The 19,937-nt window shown below is 26.4% G+C and overlaps 14 protein-coding genes across 14 annotated transcripts in view; 9 read left to right on the forward strand and 5 right to left on the reverse strand.

The window, feature by feature from the left end:
• Positions 1–51, forward strand: part of EHI_153640 (uncharacterized protein) — a gene marked incomplete at both ends in the record, with an annotated part of 711 nt that extends 660 nt beyond the window's left edge. The window contains one exon of the mRNA XM_001913336.1: positions 1–51. This exon is cut by the window's left edge and continues 660 nt beyond it. Within this exon, the coding sequence (XP_001913371.1) occupies positions 1–51 (51 nt within the window).
• Positions 52–303: 252 nt separating this feature from the next.
• On the forward strand, positions 304–777 carry EHI_153650 (protein tyrosine phosphatase, putative; the record flags this gene model as incomplete). The annotated part of the gene is made up of 1 exon (XM_651267.1): positions 304–777. One exon carries the CDS (start codon positions 304–306, stop codon positions 775–777), a length of 474 nt encoding a protein of 157 aa, XP_656359.1.
• A 927-nt stretch (positions 778–1,704) lies between these two features.
• EHI_153660 (tetratricopeptide repeat domain containing protein) lies at positions 1,705–2,244 on the forward strand (the record flags this gene model as incomplete). The annotated part of the gene is made up of 1 exon (XM_651266.1): positions 1,705–2,244. The coding sequence occupies one exon, from the start codon at positions 1,705–1,707 to the stop codon at positions 2,242–2,244; it is 540 nt and encodes a 179-aa protein (XP_656358.1).
• A 112-nt stretch (positions 2,245–2,356) lies between these two features.
• EHI_153670 (U1 small nuclear ribonucleoprotein subunit, putative) lies at positions 2,357–4,040 on the forward strand (the record flags this gene model as incomplete). The annotated part of the gene is made up of 2 exons (XM_651265.1): positions 2,357–2,630; positions 2,785–4,040. 2 exons carry the CDS (start codon positions 2,357–2,359, stop codon positions 4,038–4,040), a joined length of 1,530 nt encoding a protein of 509 aa, XP_656357.1.
• Positions 4,041–5,046: 1,006 nt separating this feature from the next.
• Positions 5,047–5,883, forward strand: EHI_153680 (carbohydrate degrading enzyme, putative; the record flags this gene model as incomplete). Its single annotated transcript, XM_651264.1, has 2 exons — positions 5,047–5,475; positions 5,524–5,883. The coding sequence occupies 2 exons, from the start codon at positions 5,047–5,049 to the stop codon at positions 5,881–5,883; spliced, it is 789 nt and encodes a 262-aa protein (XP_656356.1).
• A 215-nt stretch (positions 5,884–6,098) lies between these two features.
• Positions 6,099–6,741, forward strand: EHI_153690 (Rab family GTPase; the record flags this gene model as incomplete). Its single annotated transcript, XM_651263.2, has 1 exon — positions 6,099–6,741. One exon carries the CDS (start codon positions 6,099–6,101, stop codon positions 6,711–6,713), a length of 615 nt encoding a protein of 204 aa, XP_656355.1. The 3' UTR covers positions 6,714–6,741.
• Positions 6,742–7,024: 283 nt separating this feature from the next.
• On the forward strand, positions 7,025–8,290 carry EHI_153700 (uncharacterized protein; the record flags this gene model as incomplete). The annotated part of the gene is made up of 1 exon (XM_001913337.1): positions 7,025–8,290. One exon carries the CDS (start codon positions 7,025–7,027, stop codon positions 8,288–8,290), a length of 1,266 nt encoding a protein of 421 aa, XP_001913372.1.
• Positions 8,291–8,583: 293 nt separating this feature from the next.
• On the reverse strand, positions 8,584–8,997 carry EHI_153710 (methylene-fatty-acyl-phospholipid synthase, putative; the record flags this gene model as incomplete). The annotated part of the gene is made up of 1 exon (XM_001913338.1): positions 8,584–8,997. One exon carries the CDS (start codon positions 8,995–8,997, stop codon positions 8,584–8,586), a length of 414 nt encoding a protein of 137 aa, XP_001913373.1.
• Positions 8,998–11,062: 2,065 nt separating this feature from the next.
• On the reverse strand, positions 11,063–13,039 carry EHI_153720 (long-chain-fatty-acid--CoA ligase, putative; the record flags this gene model as incomplete). The annotated part of the gene is made up of 1 exon (XM_651262.1): positions 11,063–13,039. One exon carries the CDS (start codon positions 13,037–13,039, stop codon positions 11,063–11,065), a length of 1,977 nt encoding a protein of 658 aa, XP_656354.1.
• A 225-nt stretch (positions 13,040–13,264) lies between these two features.
• Positions 13,265–14,335, reverse strand: EHI_153730 (uncharacterized protein; the record flags this gene model as incomplete). Its single annotated transcript, XM_651261.1, has 1 exon — positions 13,265–14,335. The coding sequence occupies one exon, from the start codon at positions 14,333–14,335 to the stop codon at positions 13,265–13,267; it is 1,071 nt and encodes a 356-aa protein (XP_656353.1).
• A 152-nt stretch (positions 14,336–14,487) lies between these two features.
• EHI_153740 (uncharacterized protein) lies at positions 14,488–14,954 on the reverse strand (the record flags this gene model as incomplete). The annotated part of the gene is made up of 2 exons (XM_651260.2): positions 14,488–14,641; positions 14,695–14,954. The coding sequence occupies 2 exons, from the start codon at positions 14,952–14,954 to the stop codon at positions 14,488–14,490; spliced, it is 414 nt and encodes a 137-aa protein (XP_656352.2).
• A 447-nt stretch (positions 14,955–15,401) lies between these two features.
• On the forward strand, positions 15,402–16,085 carry EHI_153750 (haloacid dehalogenase-like hydrolase domain-containing protein; the record flags this gene model as incomplete). Its single annotated transcript, XM_651259.1, has 1 exon — positions 15,402–16,085. The coding sequence occupies one exon, from the start codon at positions 15,402–15,404 to the stop codon at positions 16,083–16,085; it is 684 nt and encodes a 227-aa protein (XP_656351.1).
• Positions 16,086–16,300: 215 nt separating this feature from the next.
• Positions 16,301–17,134, forward strand: EHI_153760 (uncharacterized protein; the record flags this gene model as incomplete). The annotated part of the gene is made up of 1 exon (XM_651258.1): positions 16,301–17,134. One exon carries the CDS (start codon positions 16,301–16,303, stop codon positions 17,132–17,134), a length of 834 nt encoding a protein of 277 aa, XP_656350.1.
• An 88-nt stretch (positions 17,135–17,222) lies between these two features.
• EHI_153770 (phosphatidylinositol-4-phosphate 5-kinase, putative) lies at positions 17,223–19,163 on the reverse strand (the record flags this gene model as incomplete). The annotated part of the gene is made up of 1 exon (XM_651257.1): positions 17,223–19,163. The coding sequence occupies one exon, from the start codon at positions 19,161–19,163 to the stop codon at positions 17,223–17,225; it is 1,941 nt and encodes a 646-aa protein (XP_656349.1).
• Between the last annotated feature and the right edge of the window lie 774 nt (positions 19,164–19,937).

Consider the following 19,937-nt stretch of genomic DNA (forward strand, 5'->3'; position numbering starts at 1 on the left):
ATGAAATACCATATGGTGATTTGTCTAATGCACAAATTCAACAAAAAGTAGTAAGTGGAGAAAGACTTCCATTAGATAAACCCTTCCCAAATGGTATTGCTGAATTAATAGAAAAGTGTTGGGATCAAGACCAAAGCAAACGTCCACGATTTGATGTGATAGTATCTAAATTAAATGATATTATCAAGGATTATTCACAGTAAATCTATTGTTTCCTTGAATTTCAAACTTTTTTTTTCATTTTTGTCTCATATTATTTCCTATAAGAAGGGTTTTCTTTTCATTTTGAATTAAACTATTCTCATGAAGTTGTTGTTTGTATGTTTAGGCAACATTTGTCGATCTCCTGCTGCAGAAGCAGTTATGAAAAAAGTAATTCAAAATCATCACCTAACTGAAAAATATATATGTGACTCTGCAGGAACATGTTCATATCATGAAGGACAACAAGCTGATTCTCGAATGAGAAAAGTAGGAAAGTCAAGAGGTTATCAAGTTGATTCAATTTCACGACCTGTTGTTTCGTCTGATTTCAAAAACTTTGATTACATTTTTGCAATGGATAATGATAATTATTACGAATTACTTGATAGATGTCCTGAGCAATATAAACAAAAAATATTCAAAATGGTTGATTTTTGTACTACTATTAAAACAACTGAAGTTCCTGACCCTTACTATGGTGGAGAAAAAGGTTTTCATCGAGTCATTGATATTCTTGAAGATGCTTGTGAGAATTTAATCATTAAACTAGAAGAAGGAAAACTTATTAATTAAATTCTTCTTTCGTTTTTATTTCTTTTTTTTTTCTAGTCACAAAAGGAAGTTATGTTTTGGTTGTATAGAAAGAATTAAACTAAGAATAAAATTTCTATAATAAAGATTATAAATAATAATTATCTTTTCTTATGCATCTTTATTTTTTATATTCAAAAAATATCATAGTATAATTCAATTAGTTCAACTACACATAGTATGTGAATAGAATAATTATTTGATTTAATTTCATACATCACTTTAGAATATAGTAAAAGTCCAATACCATATACTAAAATTAAACAACTCTAATATAATAAAACTAAATATAGATTTTTATATTAAAATAGTTGAAAAATTAAGAAAAAAACAAAGAATTTTATATCTTATTCTAATTAATAGTTGTTTTATAACTTTTGTATTTTCTAACATCAAAATATATATTGAGATTGAATTATATACAAAAGAATCTCTTTATTCATAAAATTTAGTTATTATATTTCTTTGTAATATCTTACATTATGAAATGAAATACCAATAAACAAAAATAGTAAATTTGAATGATTAAAACACAATTAATCTTATTCCTTAATAATAAACATTTTAAATAAGAATTTATGAAATAAAAGACTATTTTCATAGAACACAAATAGTATCTATAAAAATAATTTCCAACTAAATGTATTCAAAATCAAATAATTCATATCAATAAATGTATATAACAACTGAAATATTAGAATTTCATATTCTCTTTTATTTATTTAATATAGTTTGTTGATAATAATTGAAAAAGAAATGTTTTTCTTTATTTTTATAAGTATAAAACAAAATAAATGCTAAATATGAAACAAATATTTTTTGAATTTTTTTTGTTATAAAAAAGATGATAAATTTTGTTTTTGATTCTTTTAAAAAAGAAAAAAAAAAATCAAATAAAAGGGTAAAACAATGGATAAGGTTATCATTGCAGAGAAAAGTGGAAATATTGAAAATATTGAAATTGCTATCACTGAAATACTTAAGAAAGATCCAATTAATAAAGAGGCAATTCAACGATTAATTGCTCTTAGAATTCAACAAGGAAATAATGATGAGGCAATATCTTTATTACAAAAGTATAATGAAATTTATATGGAAACACAAGCCTTTGTTCAATTAGCTGAATTGTATTGTACAGAAGTTAGATATAATGATGCATTTGATATTATGCAAGAAGTTGTAATGATGGAACCATCTAACTTTTATATGTGGCAATTTGCTGGTGAAATTGCCCTTCAATTAAATGCAGTGAAAGAAGCACGAAAAATGTTTTTAAGTGCTTGTAAGTTATCTGATTATAAATATGTTCGTGCGTTGAAATCAACTGTTTTTGTGTTAGGTCTTTCAAAAGAATCAAAAACAAAGAGTGAAGCAATTGCAGCTCGTTTACAACAATTACTTGATGAATATCAACCTTCCATTGATAAACAAAAACGAAACTTCTTCTAATTTGAATTTTTGTTATTCTTAAAAAAAACTACTAATTAATAAAATGGTTTTAAATAGTAATAATATAGTTTAAGGAAAAAAAAATAAAAACTTTAAAAAAAAACAAAAGAATATGGTTTGTTTATTACCCAAGAATTTTGCTGCATTATTTGTTCCTGATGAACCTATAAGATTCCTACCACCTGTAGAGAAACATTGGTTCCCAAATTATTCAGGGGTTTCATCATATTTAACAATGTTTGATGAATTAACACCAAATAATGAAAAAAAGACTGAAGAAATTGATTCATTTGCGCCAACTTGGACTAAAAGTGGATTACGTGAGTTGAGATTCCTTAAAACAAAAGAAGAAAAAGCACAATCACTTCGTACTCAAATTCAAACGTGTTTGTTTTTTGTTTTACTAATTTATTTTATAAGGTTCAGAACAACAATCGATCTTCATTCTATGAAGTGATTGAAAGCCTGATATCATTCTTGAAAGGAATTAGTTTGTTCGTCTTTCAAATTGAAGTATGATTGAAATACTTATTAATATAGGGGATCCTACACATAATTTAAAAGCAACTGATAATCCAAATAGAACTATCGTTGTTCTTCGTTTACCAAAGAAAACAGATGAGTCAATATTACAACGACTATTTAGTGAATATGGTGAAATAAAAAAAATTGTGATAATAAAAGATTTAAAAGGTATAAATAAAGGATATGCATTTGTTGAATATAATCATCGAAGTGAAGCAGAAAGAGCATGTAGAAGAGCTAATGGAATGAGAATTGAAGAAAAAATAATTGTTGTTGAAATGGAAAAAGGAAGAACAGAAGAATCATTTAAACCAAAGAGACTAGGAGGTACTATTGAAAGAAGATGTAGTGAAGATAAAAGAAGAAATGAAAGTCCTATGAGAAGAGAAAGAGGCTATTCTCCTTTTGAAAAAAGAGAATTTGCCTATCGAAGTGATGACCGTAGAGGAGACCATCTCTTGGATAGAAGGGATGATGACTATAGAAAGTCAGGATATAGGACTAGTAGATATGAGCGAAGAGTAGATAGAAGAGATTATAGAAACGACCGCTTTGAACGAAGAGATGATTATAGAACAACTGATAGTAGAGACGATTATAGAACAACTGACCGTAGAGATGATTATAGACAGAGTGATCGTAGAGACGATTATAGACCTGGCGATCGTAGGGATAATTACAGACCAAGTGACCGTAGAGATGATTACAGAGCAAATGATCGTAGGGATGACTACAGAGCAACTGACCGTAGAGATGACTTTAAACTGAATGAATATAGAGATGACTATAGACCAAGTGATCGTAGAGACGATTATAGACCAAGTGAAAGTAGGGATGACTACAGACCAAGTGATCGTAGAGATGATTACAGGGTAAATGATCGTAGAGATGATTATAGAACAACAGACCGTAGAGACGATTATAGACAGAGTGATATTAGAGATGACTACAGAACAAATGAACGAAGAGATGATTATAGAACAACTGATCGTAGAGACGATTACAGAGCAACTGACCGTAGAGATGACTACAGACCAAGTGATGGTAGAGATAATTACAGACCAAGTGACCGTAGAGATGATTATAGAGCAAATGATCGTAGGGAAGAATATAGACCAAGTGATCTTAGAGATGAATATAGACCGAGTGATAGTAGGGATGAATATAGACCGAGTGATCACAAAGACGAATATAGACCAGGTGAACGTAGTGATCGGTTTGAGCGAAGAGGGAATGGAAGTAGTAGCTATAGAGAAGAAAGGAAATGGTGATTTCACAAAAATATTCTTAATTCATTTATTTTTGAATACTAGTTATTTTGAGGTTATTAGAACAGACTATGTGATGAACAGTTTAAGGAGAGTAACTCCTAAATAAGATAATAGAAAGAAGAAACTGGAATAAGGAAAATTTATTTAAAAGATGAAACTAATCAATATGGAATTAGAATAATATAGAAGACGTTAATTTTTAATAAAATTAGTACTAAAAAAGAAGAAGCAATAAAAAACAATGATAAGACTTATGATGGATGGTTAAGAAAATCCTAACTCCAAAACTTAATAAAACTAAATAATAATTTATTATTGTAAATATTAATTGTATATACTCTTATTAAAATCTCCAAAAAATAATATTTACTAACTCAATGAATTATTAAAGCTAACTAGTAAATAAAAGATAAGATATTAGATATAATAGTGTAAGATACGTATTGAACAAAAACAACTTTTGAACCAGAGAATGTAATTTATTTATAGAAAACAGAAGTATTTTATAAATTAAATTACAATGAAAGACAACACTGATACTATGAAATGGATCAATTACAATATTGTGTTATTATTTAAAATTTAAATAATATTATGATAAAAGCGAATGAGTAGAGAACAAAATAAGTTGTTGAGTACCAGATATTTTTAGGATTAGTTAAAACAGTTTCTTAATTAATGAAAATAAAACAGATGTAATGAATTAAGGAAATTTTAAAAAATTCATTTTTACTAGACTGTACAAAAAGAATATTCATTCAATTCATAAATAAATAAATGTAACTTCAAGAAGTGAACAAAAAATAATAAAAGGATAATAAAATCAATAAAAGTTTTTAAAGTAATAATATTTTCTAAAATAAAAACCCAAATCAAAAAGATGAGATGAATCATTTTGAATATGAAACGAGAATCTTAACTTTGTTAAATTATAATCTACTAACATTTTCTATTAGAATCACTCAGTTTAAGTATTTTAGATTGTAAATAGTTCCTCCAAAAAAAGATGGAATTATCAAAAACCATTAGAATATATTTAGTTGCTTTTTTAATATTATTGATTGTTACACTAATTATTGTTTCTTTGTCTGCATTTTTTCAATCACAATGGCTTATGTATTTTCTTGAAGTTAGAAACCCAGATGCATTATTTTATTTTGATCGGAATTGTAAAACAAAAGCAATAGCTTTAACTTTTGATGACTCTCCTTCAGGAGGCACAAAATATCTTCTTCAAGTTCTTAAAAGAAATAATGCGACTGCAACTTTCTTTATGTTAGGAAATAAACTTCAAATGTTAAATGGGTCATATCGTTATTATCCAAAATTTCGAGAAGATATTTTACGTAATGGAAATGATGTTGGGAATCATATGTTTAACAAATTTGCAGCATATAAAATGACTATGGAAGAATTTGAAGAACAAGTAAAAAAAGTTTGGTCATTCAATTTATATTCAAATTTAGATATTAACAGTTATTAGACTGACGCTTTATTAAAATTGGGATATTTGCAAAATAATAAGTATAATTGGTTCAGACCGGCGTCATTCTTTCCTTTGGGATATATGTACGAAATACTTGATAAATACAATTATACTATGGCACTTGGTACTGTTCATTCTTTTGATTTTCAAATTAGAAATACCCAATATAATCTTTTTAGTTTATTAGGTAGAATTAAACCAGGTGATATAATTATTTGTCATGACACACTTGAAACTATTGAGTATATTGAACAAATGATTATATATCTTAAACATCAAGGTTATAAGGTTCTTTCTCTTAGTGATATGTCAAAAAAATGTTCAAGTCCATTCTTAAAACAAAATAATGGTTTTTAAAACAAATTTTTATATTTTATTTTCATACCAAAAAAGTTAAAGAAATAATGAATAGAAAAAAATAATATATTAAATAGAATAAATATTAAAAGAAAGGAAAAGAATATTCTAAAGAGAAAAAGGAAGAAAAAAAGCTGTTTAAGGATTGGTAATTTTAATAGAAATATGAAAAGAAAAAAGGAACTTAGATATGAACTTAAATAGAATAAATCTCTATGGCAGCTAAAGCACACTACGATCATCTCTTTAAAATCTTAATTATTGGAGAATCAGGAGTTGGTAAAACTGCTATTATGCAAAGACTTTGTGAGGACACTTATGACAATGTATATATTTCTACTGTTGGTGTTGATTTTAAACCTAAAATATTAAATATTAGAAATAAAACTGTTAAAATGCAAATTTGGGATACTGCTGGACAAGAAAGGTTTAGAAATATTACAGCAAGTTATTATCGTAATGCACAAGGTGTTATTATTGTATATGACGTCAATGATATTGGAACATTAGAAAAAGTTGATAGCTGGTTCAATGAAGTTAAGGAACGAACTGGTGCTAATCCTCCAGTTGTTTTTCTTGTTGGAAATAAGTCAGATTCTCCAAACCCAACTGTAAGTAAAGAAATGGTTAAAAATGTTGTAAACAACTTAGGTGGTATTCCTGACTATAACTGTTCTGCTAAAGAAGGAACTGGAGTAAATGAAATATTTAATGCTTTAGCTGAAGCTATGATGGATAAATCAAATCAAGGAGGTAATGGATCAACAAAACCAAATGAACTTACAAACCTGACTGATAAACCAAAGGACAATGGAAAAGGATGCTGCTAAATTGAAATTCAACTTATGTTCCTTGTTATTTTATTTTCGTTTTTGTTCTTTTTTATCAATTGAATTTTATTTTTTACTAAAGCGTGGGTTTAAAAATAAGTTCTATAATTAACAAAACAAGTACTTTTTTGTTATGAGTCTAACATTGATTTTTTCTATTTTTACTTGAAAAGAAAGTTTAAAAATCATATCAAAATTATGATTATAAAAACATAATATCTCTGTTACACAAGATTGAGAAAATGACAAGCAAATAACGAAAAATGATGAATATCTTAAATAAAATGAAGTTCCAAGTGTATTTCTATCAAATGGACATCTATAAAGAAAAGATAGATTCATTAGTTGATAGTTTTAAACAATTAACACGTTCTCAAGTTGAAATAGTTTATGGGTTTTTTCATAATGATTTTGATAAAACATCAAAGTTTTTAATGGAAATAATTGATGATATTAAAACATTAATTCCACTAACGAATTATAAAATTACATTTGAATCAGATAAAAAACAATTACCATTTGTTCCTGAGCAATTGAAGTTTGTTAAATACAAAAAGTATCGTTTTATGACTATTGAACCAATTAAAAAAAATGGTTATAACCATTGTATTGGGTCAGTTTACTTTACTAAGTTTGAAAAGATGTCTCCTTCAGTGTTTGGGAATAAACACCAAAATGAAACAATGAATGAAAAAGATGAGTCAGTTGAAAAGGATAATGTTGAGATTCAAATGTTAGGTGGTTCAAGTTATATTGTTGAAGGGGAAACTTCTAATACTAAAATAGATAATACATTTACTAAAAGTGATACTGAAGAGGGGAAAAGCATAAATGAAAAAGATATGAAAAAAACAATTCATCCAATATTACCAGTTGATGAAATTCATCTACAACAACAAGAAAACATTATTTTGGATCATATGATTGAAGAATATATCAATACTAAGACAGTATCAACTATGACAACATTTTCACCAATTTGTATATCACCAAATGAAGATAACTCTATAGAAATGGAAGTAAAAAATAGTAATGAAAATGTTTTAGTTAAATACTCAATTCCAAGCAGGATTAAGGATGAGAAGATATGGATAGGGATATATGATAGATATGAAACAAATTCACATAACTATATTAAAAGAATTGAATTAAAAAACAAAATAACTGGGAAGATTCAATTTAATGAGATTAAAAGAGGGAAATATACTGTTCGAATTTTTGTTAGTGAAACAAATGAAGGAAATTTTCAACCTAGAAGTAGTTGTGATGTAGTTGTTGGGTCAATCGTTTTTATGACATGTAATATTATTTGTTATAATAGTAAAAGAATGTTAGAAGTAAGAGTAAGTGAAGAAGGAGAAATGGGATGGATAGGAATCTATCCATATCACCCCACAACAAGAAATGAAGATTACATCATTTGTACACCAATGAGAATGAATTATCCAATAGAAATGAATATAACAGAACTTAAAAGAGGAATTTATGAATGTCGTTATTTTAGCAAAGAATCAGGAGATGGAATATTTAGTAAAAGTTATCATTGTTCAGGTTCAAAAATATTAAACATAGACTAAAAAAGTGAATTTATTGTATTTCTAATTTACTCTTCTTTCTTCTCATCGTGTTGTGTTTTTTTGTTGGAATAAATTAAAATGGTAAGTGGTTGTTCTACAAGATATGAGAAAATGCAATAAACGACGATTGACCAAATTGAGAGGATCAATCCAGTTGATGAATAATAATACAAAGCAGAACTAATAAACAAAAGAGCACCACCAAAATACATTGGGTGTGGAACAAATCCAAATGGGAATGAAGTTATCATTCTAATTATTAATATCTTTTTGGATGTAATTGATATTTAAATCTAAAATTCAACAACAACAAACTCATCAAAAAGAAATCCAAAACAATCACCTTCATATGTTCCTTTAAATCCAAGTCTATAGAATGAACTGATAGAAAGAACCCAACCAAAAATTTGAATAGGAATAGCAACAATATTAACTAAAGTTGGAATAGAACTAAGGAATGAATCAATAGCTGGAATCATTGGAACAGCACTTGTACATGCAATATAGAAAAATATATTTCTGATGATTTGCATACTAATAATAATACACATAACAAATCTAAATCCGTTTTCTTTATTTCCATGGAACAATTGTGAAATCTTATGTGTAAAATATTCTATATGAGCAAGTGTATTCCATACAGCAGGTGAGGCAAAAATAAATAATGCAGAGAGAGTAGCATATTGATCCATAACAAATTCAAACATAGTACTCTTACTGATAAAATAAACAGTTTCTCGAGTTTATAAAGTTCGACAGGACATTTTTTCGTAAAAAAAGTTGAAACATAATTCTAAAGACTTCTAAAGAATTCTTAACAGTCAAAAACTTTCTTTTTGACCTTTTTGTTGCTTTTAAAAACTTAATTTCATCGTAGTTTTATCCCTTCCGAAAACCAAATAAAAGAATAAAAAAGAATATTAAAAGTCACTTATTGTTTGTATGGCATGCTGAAGAAGTTCTGTTATTATATATTATTACATCATTATTTGCTTCATTTATGACTCAAAATTAATCATAGATTAAAACCTTTTTGAAAAAATAATTTCATTTGTTGATAAAAAGGCTTTAGTTATATCCAATTACAAATAGTAAAGAAATTCTTCAAATGATGTAAACACAATGTTTTATGGTAGTTTGATGAATTAATGATATAAATAATAGAGGAGTATAGCTTAAATAATAACTTACAAATAATTCAGATTTTTATATATATTTATTAAATGTTTATGTTCCAAAAAATAATTGGTTGAATTAAGAATTATGTTGTTTATATCTTAATAGATAAAGAAAATTATATTGAAATATATTGTTGGTCCAATACCTTTTTAGTATCTTAATCAAAACCAATTAAAAAGGGAATTTGTTTTAGAGGGATTTTCCAATAGAGGGTATTTAAGAACTTTGACACTCATAAAGAATAAAGAAAAAAATTAATTCAAAATTCAACTTCTAATTACATTATCTTTTTAAATAATACTAATTGAAGTTTTTATGGTTTAATCTACTTAATTTTTAGTTAAAATGTATAATTTTAGATTTTGTCAATTTCATGTAATTTTGAATGTTTTTGATAATTATTCTGTTAGTTATCACACCTTTTATTTTTTGCCTTTACTTCACATGAAAGAAACAAAAAAATTTACTTCACTAATTTCCTATTTTTTAAGTAACAATATAAGTTAAAGTTATGCACTACCACTTATTCATTATATTTAACCTTTTCTCATCATGTAATAATGATAATTACATCAAAACCTAAACAAATAAAAAATAACCTTTTATTTTATGAACGATCTTTGACACAATAATTTAAATTAGTTTTATAACCATGTTAAGTTAATTAGCATTGTTCCATTCATTATTTGTATTTTTTTTTAATGTGAGTTTTTATTGTATAATACATAAATTTATTTTTCATTCAAATAAGTTTTAGACACAAGTAATACATTACTATGTTTTTTTTTCATTAAAATAGATAAGTTAATTATGTAGATATTTGAATAAATATATAGGGGTAATTGAAAATAACTCACAAAATGAAGAGATTTGTATAATCCTTAGACATTTTCTCAATTTATTTAAAAAAAGACTTTTTTCTTTCTTTATATTTCATACAGTAATAAATAATAAGATAAATGGAAGAAATTGATAAATATTATTACTTTTATGTGATTAATATATTATATATATTTTATGAATAATAACATGTTTAAGATATAATATACATACTATTATACATAAAATAAATCATTAAATTTGTAGTATTTTTTCTTTATCACAAAATTTCTTTTTCTTAATTAATTAGAGGAGTTTATTTAAATAGAGTATTATAGCTAAATATTTTCGTTTATTGACCCATTATATTTTTAATCTTTTTAAACTTCATTTTAAATAATCATATTATTATAATATTTTAATAAAAATAAATTTATATTTTCTTTTCAAAACATAATTCCATTTCTAAATATTATATATTATTGTGATTATATTAGTTTATCCTTTTATTTACATTGTTTGTAGAATTACAAATAATTTTGTTTTATATGATAAATCGTTCTTAATAAGTTGTACAATTTTTTATATCTATCATTCAATTTATTACAAGTAATTTTTTCAACTTAGTTTAAAGCAAAAGTTATTAAAGATGATAGTATTGAATTTATCTGTTTGTTTTTTAAATATCTTAAAAAAAAAATGAAAAATATATTTTTAAATATTTTATTTTTAATTTCTTAAATAAAATGAAACAAAATATTTTTACTATTTGATTCAAAATTCATTGTTGATCACTTCATTTCTTAATTTATTTAAAATATCAGCATATTTCTTTTTGATTTGAGGTCTTCTTAATTTAAAAGATGGGGTTAGTAAATTATTTGCCTCACTAAATGGAGTTAATTCAATATAAATATTTTTAAGAACTTCATAGCCTGGAACTCCTTTGTTTCTAATATGATTTTCTAACTCTTTCATAACACATTGTCTAACATCTTTTCTTTCGACAAAGCTTTTAAGTTCTTCGTCAGAATTACCTTGATATTCACATTGCGTTTGAAGGAATTTAATAAATTCAATTTTTTCTGGAACTATTATACCAACAATGAAAGTGTCTGTACTTTCTCCATAAATAAACACGTTTTGAAGTAAAGGGTAAAGTCCATACAAATTTTCTAATGGCTCAACAGCAATATACTCTCCTTGTGCTAATTTAAATAAATTCTTTTTTCTATCAATAATACTAATTGATCCATCATAATTAATTCGTCCTACATCACCAGTACAAAAATATCCGTCATCAGTAAAAGATGCCTTAGTCATAGCTTCATCTCCATAATATTCCTTAAATATTTGTTTCGCTTTAATTTGAATTTCTCCAGTTGGTTCTTCATCATGAACATCATAATCCATATCAGGAATACTAACAAGTCTCATATGACAGTCAATACAAGGTGACCCAACTGACGTATGGTTATCATCATGAAGACCTGGAGCAGCAGTACAAAATCCTCCAAATGACTCAGTTAAACCATACCCTTGGAAAATCTTTGCACCAGTACAGACTCTTAACCATTGGAAGAGGTCTTGTGTTAAAGGAGCAGATCCATTTAAAATAACATCTAATTGACCACCTAACATTTCTTTGATTTTATTGAAAATAATAGCATCCCAATTTATTAATGTTGTAGTATTATCATGTACAGCACGGCTCTTATAATAATAAGCAATTTTATAGACAGTATTTGCAATACAAGAAGCACTAACAGTTTCAATAAATTTGTCATAAATTTTTTGAAGTACCCGAGGAACAGTAATAAGAAAAGTTGGATGAAGATGTTGGAAATCATCCACAAGAGTTGGAATTCCACCAGAATTAAATCCAACAGCACCATATCCATATACAAATGATAATACAATTTGTTGGTCATAAACATGAGCTGATGGTAAATATGAATAATTAATTTTACCTTTTAAAACAACGTCTTTATCAAAATATCCACAAGAACAAAAAGACCATACAGCGTTATTAATAGTTCTATGGGTATGAACAACACCTTTAGGATTTCCTGATGTTCCTGAAGTAAAAATAACAGAATAAGTATCATCAATAGAAGGAAGATCAATAGCAACTGGATGATTTTGTCCAAAATTAAGAATTGCTTCATATGTAAGAATATTAAGATCTGATGGAACCTCTTCAAGTTCTTTTTCAGTTAATTTATCGAATGCAACAAGTTTTAAACTAGGATTCTTTTCAGCAAGTTCAATACCTTTACTTATTGGAGAACAAAATAGATACTTTAATTCTAATTTTTTGACAATATAATCTAACGCATCAATACCAAATGTTCCATACATTGGGATTATGATAATTCCTTGTCTTTGCATAGCAAATTGAAGAATATACCATTCATATCTATTTCTTGTCATAATACCACAAGCATCTCCTTTCTTTAAATGTAATAAATTAACTAATCCTCCAGCAACAGAATCAACAAGTTGAAGAGTCTGTGGTCCATTTATCCATTCATAATCACCAAATCTTCCATTAGTCTTATGCCTATATCCAAAGACAGGTTCTTCTGGAAACCTATCAACACGAGCTTTAAGCATTTCATAAGGTGTTTTTTTATTAACCTCTTCTTGGGTAATATAACAGTCTGTATTCCATAATTTAGTTTTATTCTCAAAGTAAAGTTTGTCACCTTCAACATGGATATGATCCATCGAATAAGTAGGTTGAGCCATATCAAAATTAAATGAATATTAAGTTAAAACGTAGAACTTATTATTATATTAATTACAAGCAATATCTTCCTCTTTTACTTTAAATTCACTTTTTATCAGAGAAAAAAAGAATCGATTATATTGTTCATACTTTAATTGGTATTTTTCGATTTGTTTTCTCCACATAATCCTTACGTAATTGTATGATATTTTTATAACAACAAATCATTGAAATGATTAAAGTATTCAATTATCAAATAATGCATTTGAATAACTATCAATTGATAATCCATGTGGACATCCCATTCCTTTAAAATTCCAAAAAGTAAATACATCTTTAAGAGCAAATAAGAAATTTCCCCAATACCCTCGTTCTGGTTCTCCTTCTTTCTTTTTATCAAGATATAAAGCAACTTCTTTAATTTGTACTACTGCAACACTCTTTAATGGGAATACTACTGGTGAGACACAGTCCAAATAGATCATTTCAATTAAAAACACAATACCAGCAACACGTGACTCATAATCTACTGGTTTAAGATCTAATCCAGTAAAGAGATTAAGGAAATGTTGAATTCCAGGATTCTTTGAAATTATTAATCCAATAATAAATTCTTGTATTAAATTAAGGAACATAGCAACTTTAATCCATAAAAATATTTGAACTGGTCTTACTGCAACTACTGCTTTTGAAATACATCTAAAGAAGAATAACAATACCCACAAAGCAACAAACATACTAAATAACCCATATAATCTCAAAAACACTTTTGGTCCTTCCCTTAATAAATTAAATTGAACTAAAACAGCTTTAAGAATGGAAAGAATGGGTTTTTGAATAGCAAATTGATAAACACATATCTTTGTTATTAATAACATTTTTTTAACACCAGGAACAGGAACATTACAACAACATAAACGGTTAACTCTTGGAATTAAATGAGAAACACATCTAGTTAAGCAAGGAGCTTCTCCACAACTTGACAATAATAAGAAATAAAATGTTAAAACAACATAAACTTCATAGAAATCTCTTGCTAATTGTAAGAAAACAATATACCTATATCTAACAAAAAGTTGGCAATATGACACAATAGCATTAATAGGAATCATAAAGAGTAATCTAACATAAAATTTTTGAATAAACCCTTGATGATAGTTAAAAAGATGTTGAAAGATTAAAAAATTAGATGGAATAAATACCATTAAGAATACTGGTAATAATAATGATGGAACAAAAGCTCGAAATACTTCTTCATTAGGATTATCTGAATTATTTGATTCTGTTCCAAGGAGTAAATTGAATAGATCTTCCATGAGATGGATTTATAAGATGATTCAATTCTTTTCTGAAAAAGTCTTTCATATTGAATTTTCAAAAAAAGGTTTTTGTTTTCAAAGAAATTTAATTTAATTAATTGTTTACATTTAATTTGATAACCAAAACTGGAAGTTTTGAAAACTATGATTTAATCATTTTTTGTTACTTCATATTTGTTAGGAAGATATAAAATAATCAGAGAAATTCCCCCAATAATTGTTAATGAAATTAAAAAGAAAAACATCACAGCAACAACATGAGACTCATTTCTTGATATACATACTATTGGAGATGTCATTTTGCTTTAATTATAAGTATTTAGTATATAAAAAAAATTATTAACTTAATAACAAACATTGAGAGAGTAGAATTGTCTATTGTAAATGATTCAACTTTTGTTTCACCTTCTTTTGAACAATGAACTTCTATTATTGTAAATTGACTCCATTTAAAAGGTTGGTTGTATTTAAACGTCACTTGATCTCTTGTTGTTGAAATACTTTGAGTTGAAACCAAAGAATAAGGAATTGGTTCATTCTGTCCTTCTTGTAAAATTACGTTATACAAACGAGTATTATTAAAGTTAAAAGGTTCACAAATATTAATCCATAACATTGTATTATTTTTATAAAATTTATAAGTTTCACCACTATTAGTAAGTTAATTTGAATAAAAAAAATTGAAAGACAGAATATCGAACTTTGGTTTTATCAGAGAAGAAAAGTCATAAATGCCATCAAAACAAGGATAACGTGCCCAGATAATTTGTATAGAAAAAAATAGTAATAGAATCATTGTCTTTATTTCTAAGTAAATTAATGAATATAAGATTTTAGATTATTTCTAATCAAAATGAAAATCAAAAAAAATATCAGACACGTCGAATCTACATATAATCTTTCAGTCCGCCCGACGTATAAGTCATCATCTACTATGGAATTTGAAATTTATATAAGTAAAAATTTATTGGTTATGAAATAAAATTATGGAAAAAATAATCAGGGTATACAAAACTTAAAAAAGAAATAACTTAAAAGTTAGTAACAAAAAGTATCATTATTAATGAAGATTAAATGTTTAATGATAGATCATGATGATACAGCTGTTAATTCTACAGAACTTATTAACTATCCTTGTTATGTTGAATTTATGAAAAAGTATTATTCAGATAAACCAATTCTTACAATAGAAATGTGGTATGAAGTGTTATGGAATATTGGGTTGGTAGAATATTATAAAACTGAAGTTGGACTAACTGATGAGATGCTTCAATTTGAACATAGTTATTGGAAAAAGTATATTTCTGAAAAACCTCGACCACCATTTTTTGATGGTTTTATTGATTTACTTAAACGTTTTAAAGAACAAGGAGGAATTGTTGCTGTTGTTTCTTTTTCTTCTAAAGAAGTTATTCTTAAACATTATAATGAGGCTACTAATGGAGAATTTATTCCTGACGAAATTTTTGGTTATCAACATGGACATCCTGAATTTTCTAAACCTAATACTTATCCAATTGAACAACTTATTAAGAAGTATGGTTTTAAACCAGAAGAAATGGTAATGGTTGATGACATGAAAGAAGGATTAATAATGGCAAGTCGAGTCAAAGGTGTTAAATCAATTGGAGTTCAATATAGTGAAGGTCATGGAAAAACAATTGATCAAATGAAAGAGTATTGTGATTTTATTGCATACAAAGTAAGTGATATTGCTGAATTTATTGGACTTACAAGTGAAGAATAATTTATTTATCTTTTCATTTACCAAATATTTTGATTTTATTCATAACATTATATATTTTTGTTATTAATAACATCATTATAATATAATTATTTTTAAATAACACTTAATGACAACAAAAAAGATGCATAAAATGGAAATTGAAAAAGTTCAAATAATTGATATTTAAGTGAATAATCAAAAACTAATAAACTTTAACTTTAAAATTGAATTATACTATGGAGTTCAAAGATCCTTATAAACTTGTTGAACAAATTTTTACACCTTTATCTCATTGTATTCCAGAAAGTTTTAAAGCAGAGAAAAAGAGTGCTGGATATGGATTTTTTTATGGGATATTCCAAACTACTATTGAATCAGCTTTCTTTGGTCAAGTTATTAATTATTCATTTTTAACTCATGAAGCACATAAAAAATATAATTGGAACCCAACTATTGTTTATAAAACATTTCCAAAAAATTTAAATAATTTAATTCCATACTATTCCACTACTCGTGCTCTTCAATGTGGTTATCCAAAAACACAAAAAAGAAATTGGATAATTAGAACATTAACACCTATTATTGTTCTGCCATATGAACATATTTTATCATTTTTTACTCATAAATTAATTCCAAGTATTCCAAGGCCAATTTGTTCAGTGTATCAAAACATTATTCCATTTACTATGATGGAATTAATATTAGAAACTTCTTCATCAATTAAGCCAACTATTCAAAAAGCATTAAATTGTATTGTTTCAAATGGATGGGCACAATTAGGAACTGCTGCTATTGGAAATGCATTTGGTTATTTAATGAACCACCCAGCATTTATTATTAATACTTTTATGAAACAACATCCTGAAATGGGATTTATTCAATCAGTTAGATATATTTCTGCTACTAAAGGAATTAAAGGGTTTTATGCTGGTTCAATTCATAGATGTACTAGAGCAGCCCATTCAGCAGCTGTTACAAGTCTTGCTGGTGTTGCATTTGATACTTTATTCTTGAAAAAGAATAAACAAAAACCAGTTTCTAAAAAGATGAAACATTTCTGGCTTTTTTAATAATAGAAAGAAATTCTTTGAGAAGTTCAATTATTAAATCAAAAAGTGAAAAGAATAAATTGAATTACTTTTTTTCTTCATCAATAGTTCATTTAGTATTTGATAAAATAAATTTAATAAATCTGCGACTATAGTGACTTGGTGAAACACTAGAAACTTGATCAGCTCCTCCTGCAGCAACTCCTTTTACTACAGTTTCTAACTTTTTTCTCGCTGTATAATCCATTAAAATATCTATTATTCCTAAATAATATAATTCACCTGTAAGTTCTCCTTTACTATTTCGTGCAAGTAACCCCCCTTCATAATCAGTAAAAATAAAGTCTGCTGGTTTAGGTATTTCTAATGACTGTAAAAATTCTTGGGCATCAGCAACTTTATCACTTTTCTTTTTACGACTTTTTGTTAACGAGGCTGAATCTTTATTGGTTAAGTTTTTATCAACTCTTTGTTCTGTAAATACTGTAGATGCCCTAGGTCGTTTAACTACTTGCTTTAACTCTTCTTTTGTTGACTTTGTAGTTTCTATACTTTTGGTTGATGATGTTTCTGTTGCTTCGTTTTTGCTCACTGATTGTGTTGATGTAATTGAACTTAGAGCTACTGATGATTCACTTTTCTTTGATTCCTCTTTTGTCTCTGTTTCAGTTGTTTGTTTAGACTCTTCTTGTTTAGACTCTTCTTGTTTAGACTCTTCTTGTTTAGACTCTTCTTGTTTAGATTCTTCTTGTTTAGATTCTTCTTGCTTAGACTCTTCTTGCTTAGACTCTTCTTGCTTAGACTCTTCTTGCTTAGACTCTTCTTGTTTAGACTCTTCTTGCTTAGACTCTTCTTGTTTAGATTCTTCTTGTTTAGATTCTTCTTGTTTAGATTCTTCTTGTTTAGATTCTTCTTGTTTAGATTCTTCTTGCTTAGACTCTTCTTGCTTAGACTCTTCTTGTTTAGACTCTTCTTGCTTAGACTCTTTTTCTTCAGTTTCATTACTTCCACTTTCATCATGTTTTTGAGCTGGTTCTCCTATAATATTATCGTTTGTATTTATTATTTGATCTTTAGCTTCTTCTTTTTCATCACGTTTTCTTTCTTTATCATTTTCTATAACTTTTTCTTTTTTTGTTTTATTTACTTCAATACCAAGTCTTTTACAAGCAACTTCTAATTCTTCTTCAGTTAAATTATGAACGCCAACAAGCATACTATAATCAATAAGATGCATTTTAGCCATTAGTCCACTATCTTTTTCCACCTGTTCTTTAAAAGGTTGAAGAAGTTTTGGTCCGATATGTATTTCAGCTTTTTGTTCGACAAAATCAAGGTCTTTAAAACAAGGAGATTTTTTGTTTCTTTCTTTTTCGTTAGCCTTTCGACCATACATAGAACCTTTTAAATCAAATTTATATTGAAGAGGGAAGTTATCATTAGGAAATAGATTATTCATAACAACATAACGATATTCCTCATCTTTTTGTGGTTTGATTCTAAACATACCATAAAACCTAGGAATAAGAGTCTGTGGATTTTCTTGAATATAAGAGAAGTATAATGGAAAAATTTTACATAAAATCTTTTCTTCTCTTTTTGGAATAACTTTAATAACAAATTTATGATCTTTTGTAAACATAAACAATGATCCACTCTTTCCTGATCCTAGATTAGGTGGTGTTAAATTCCCTTCTCCACAAATTGATTCAATCATTGATTCTGGAGTTAATCCAAAAAATCTCCTAACAATTGCAAATGCCATTGGTGAATATTCTTTAGCTACATATTCTCCTACTTCTTTTGGTGTTGTCATTTCATTGTCTTTTTGACCACAAATATCTTTTCCTCCTTTTTTAGTGAATTTAGTGAATGGATATGTCTTAAAAATATACTTTTCATTCTTTAATTCAGGTAATGTTTTTCCTTTATATTTTTCAAAATCATTATCACTTACATGAACTTTACTTAAATAATATTTTACTTGATGTTGAATACCTAAAACTAGAGCCATTGCTGTTTGTGAAATTTCTTTTGTTTCAACGCTCATACTCGATGAACTTACTTTTTTAGTTCTTGATTATTTAAAAATAGATTATTCAAAGGAATTAAAATTTAAAATAAAAAATAAAAATAATTGTATTAAAAATATTTTTTAATTTTCTTTATTAATTGAGAATTAAAGAATATTAATATTTCTTTTACCTTTGGATTGATGGCATATTCTGAATTTTTGAACAACACTTAACATTAATTCTATAACATCTTTTGTTAAGTTAAACTTTTTGTTTAAAAAAAAAATAAAATCCAAAACTGAATTTATTCTTTCTTTCTCATAAAAATTTATCTTCTTAAATAGAAATTTAAGACATAAACTGAAAAGTAACTTTATAAAAAGTTTCAATAACATTTTCTAATATAAGGTAATGGGATTAGTGTTATTAAAGAATTTTTTATTTGTATGTTATTGAGTTGTGCACAATTCTAATAATAATAATTCAATATGATAATATAAAGTCTTTTTAAAAAAAAGTTTGTATGAATAGAATTGCCCAAAAATGATTTAAATTATGGTTTTGATACAATGCTTTATGTGATGAGCAAAACCATTCAAACCCTAACCCAGAATGAAAATATAAAATAAGAAAATTCTAACTAATAGATTTTTGTATTAACCTTTTTAAATAAAATACAAAACATAAATATTATGAAAGATCTTATCTATCAAAATTTTTAGATTGTTCTAAATGAATACATTTATCATTCTTTATTGTTTACTTGCTTTTGTTAATGCCTTTGATGACTCTAGTTCATTTGATAACTC

The sequence above is a fragment of the Entamoeba histolytica genome, genomic scaffold (assembly GCF_000208925.1).
Source record: "Entamoeba histolytica HM-1:IMSS scf_1104750518587 genomic scaffold, whole genome shotgun sequence".
Lineage (NCBI taxonomy): Eukaryota > Evosea > Mastigamoebida > Endamoebidae > Entamoeba > Entamoeba histolytica.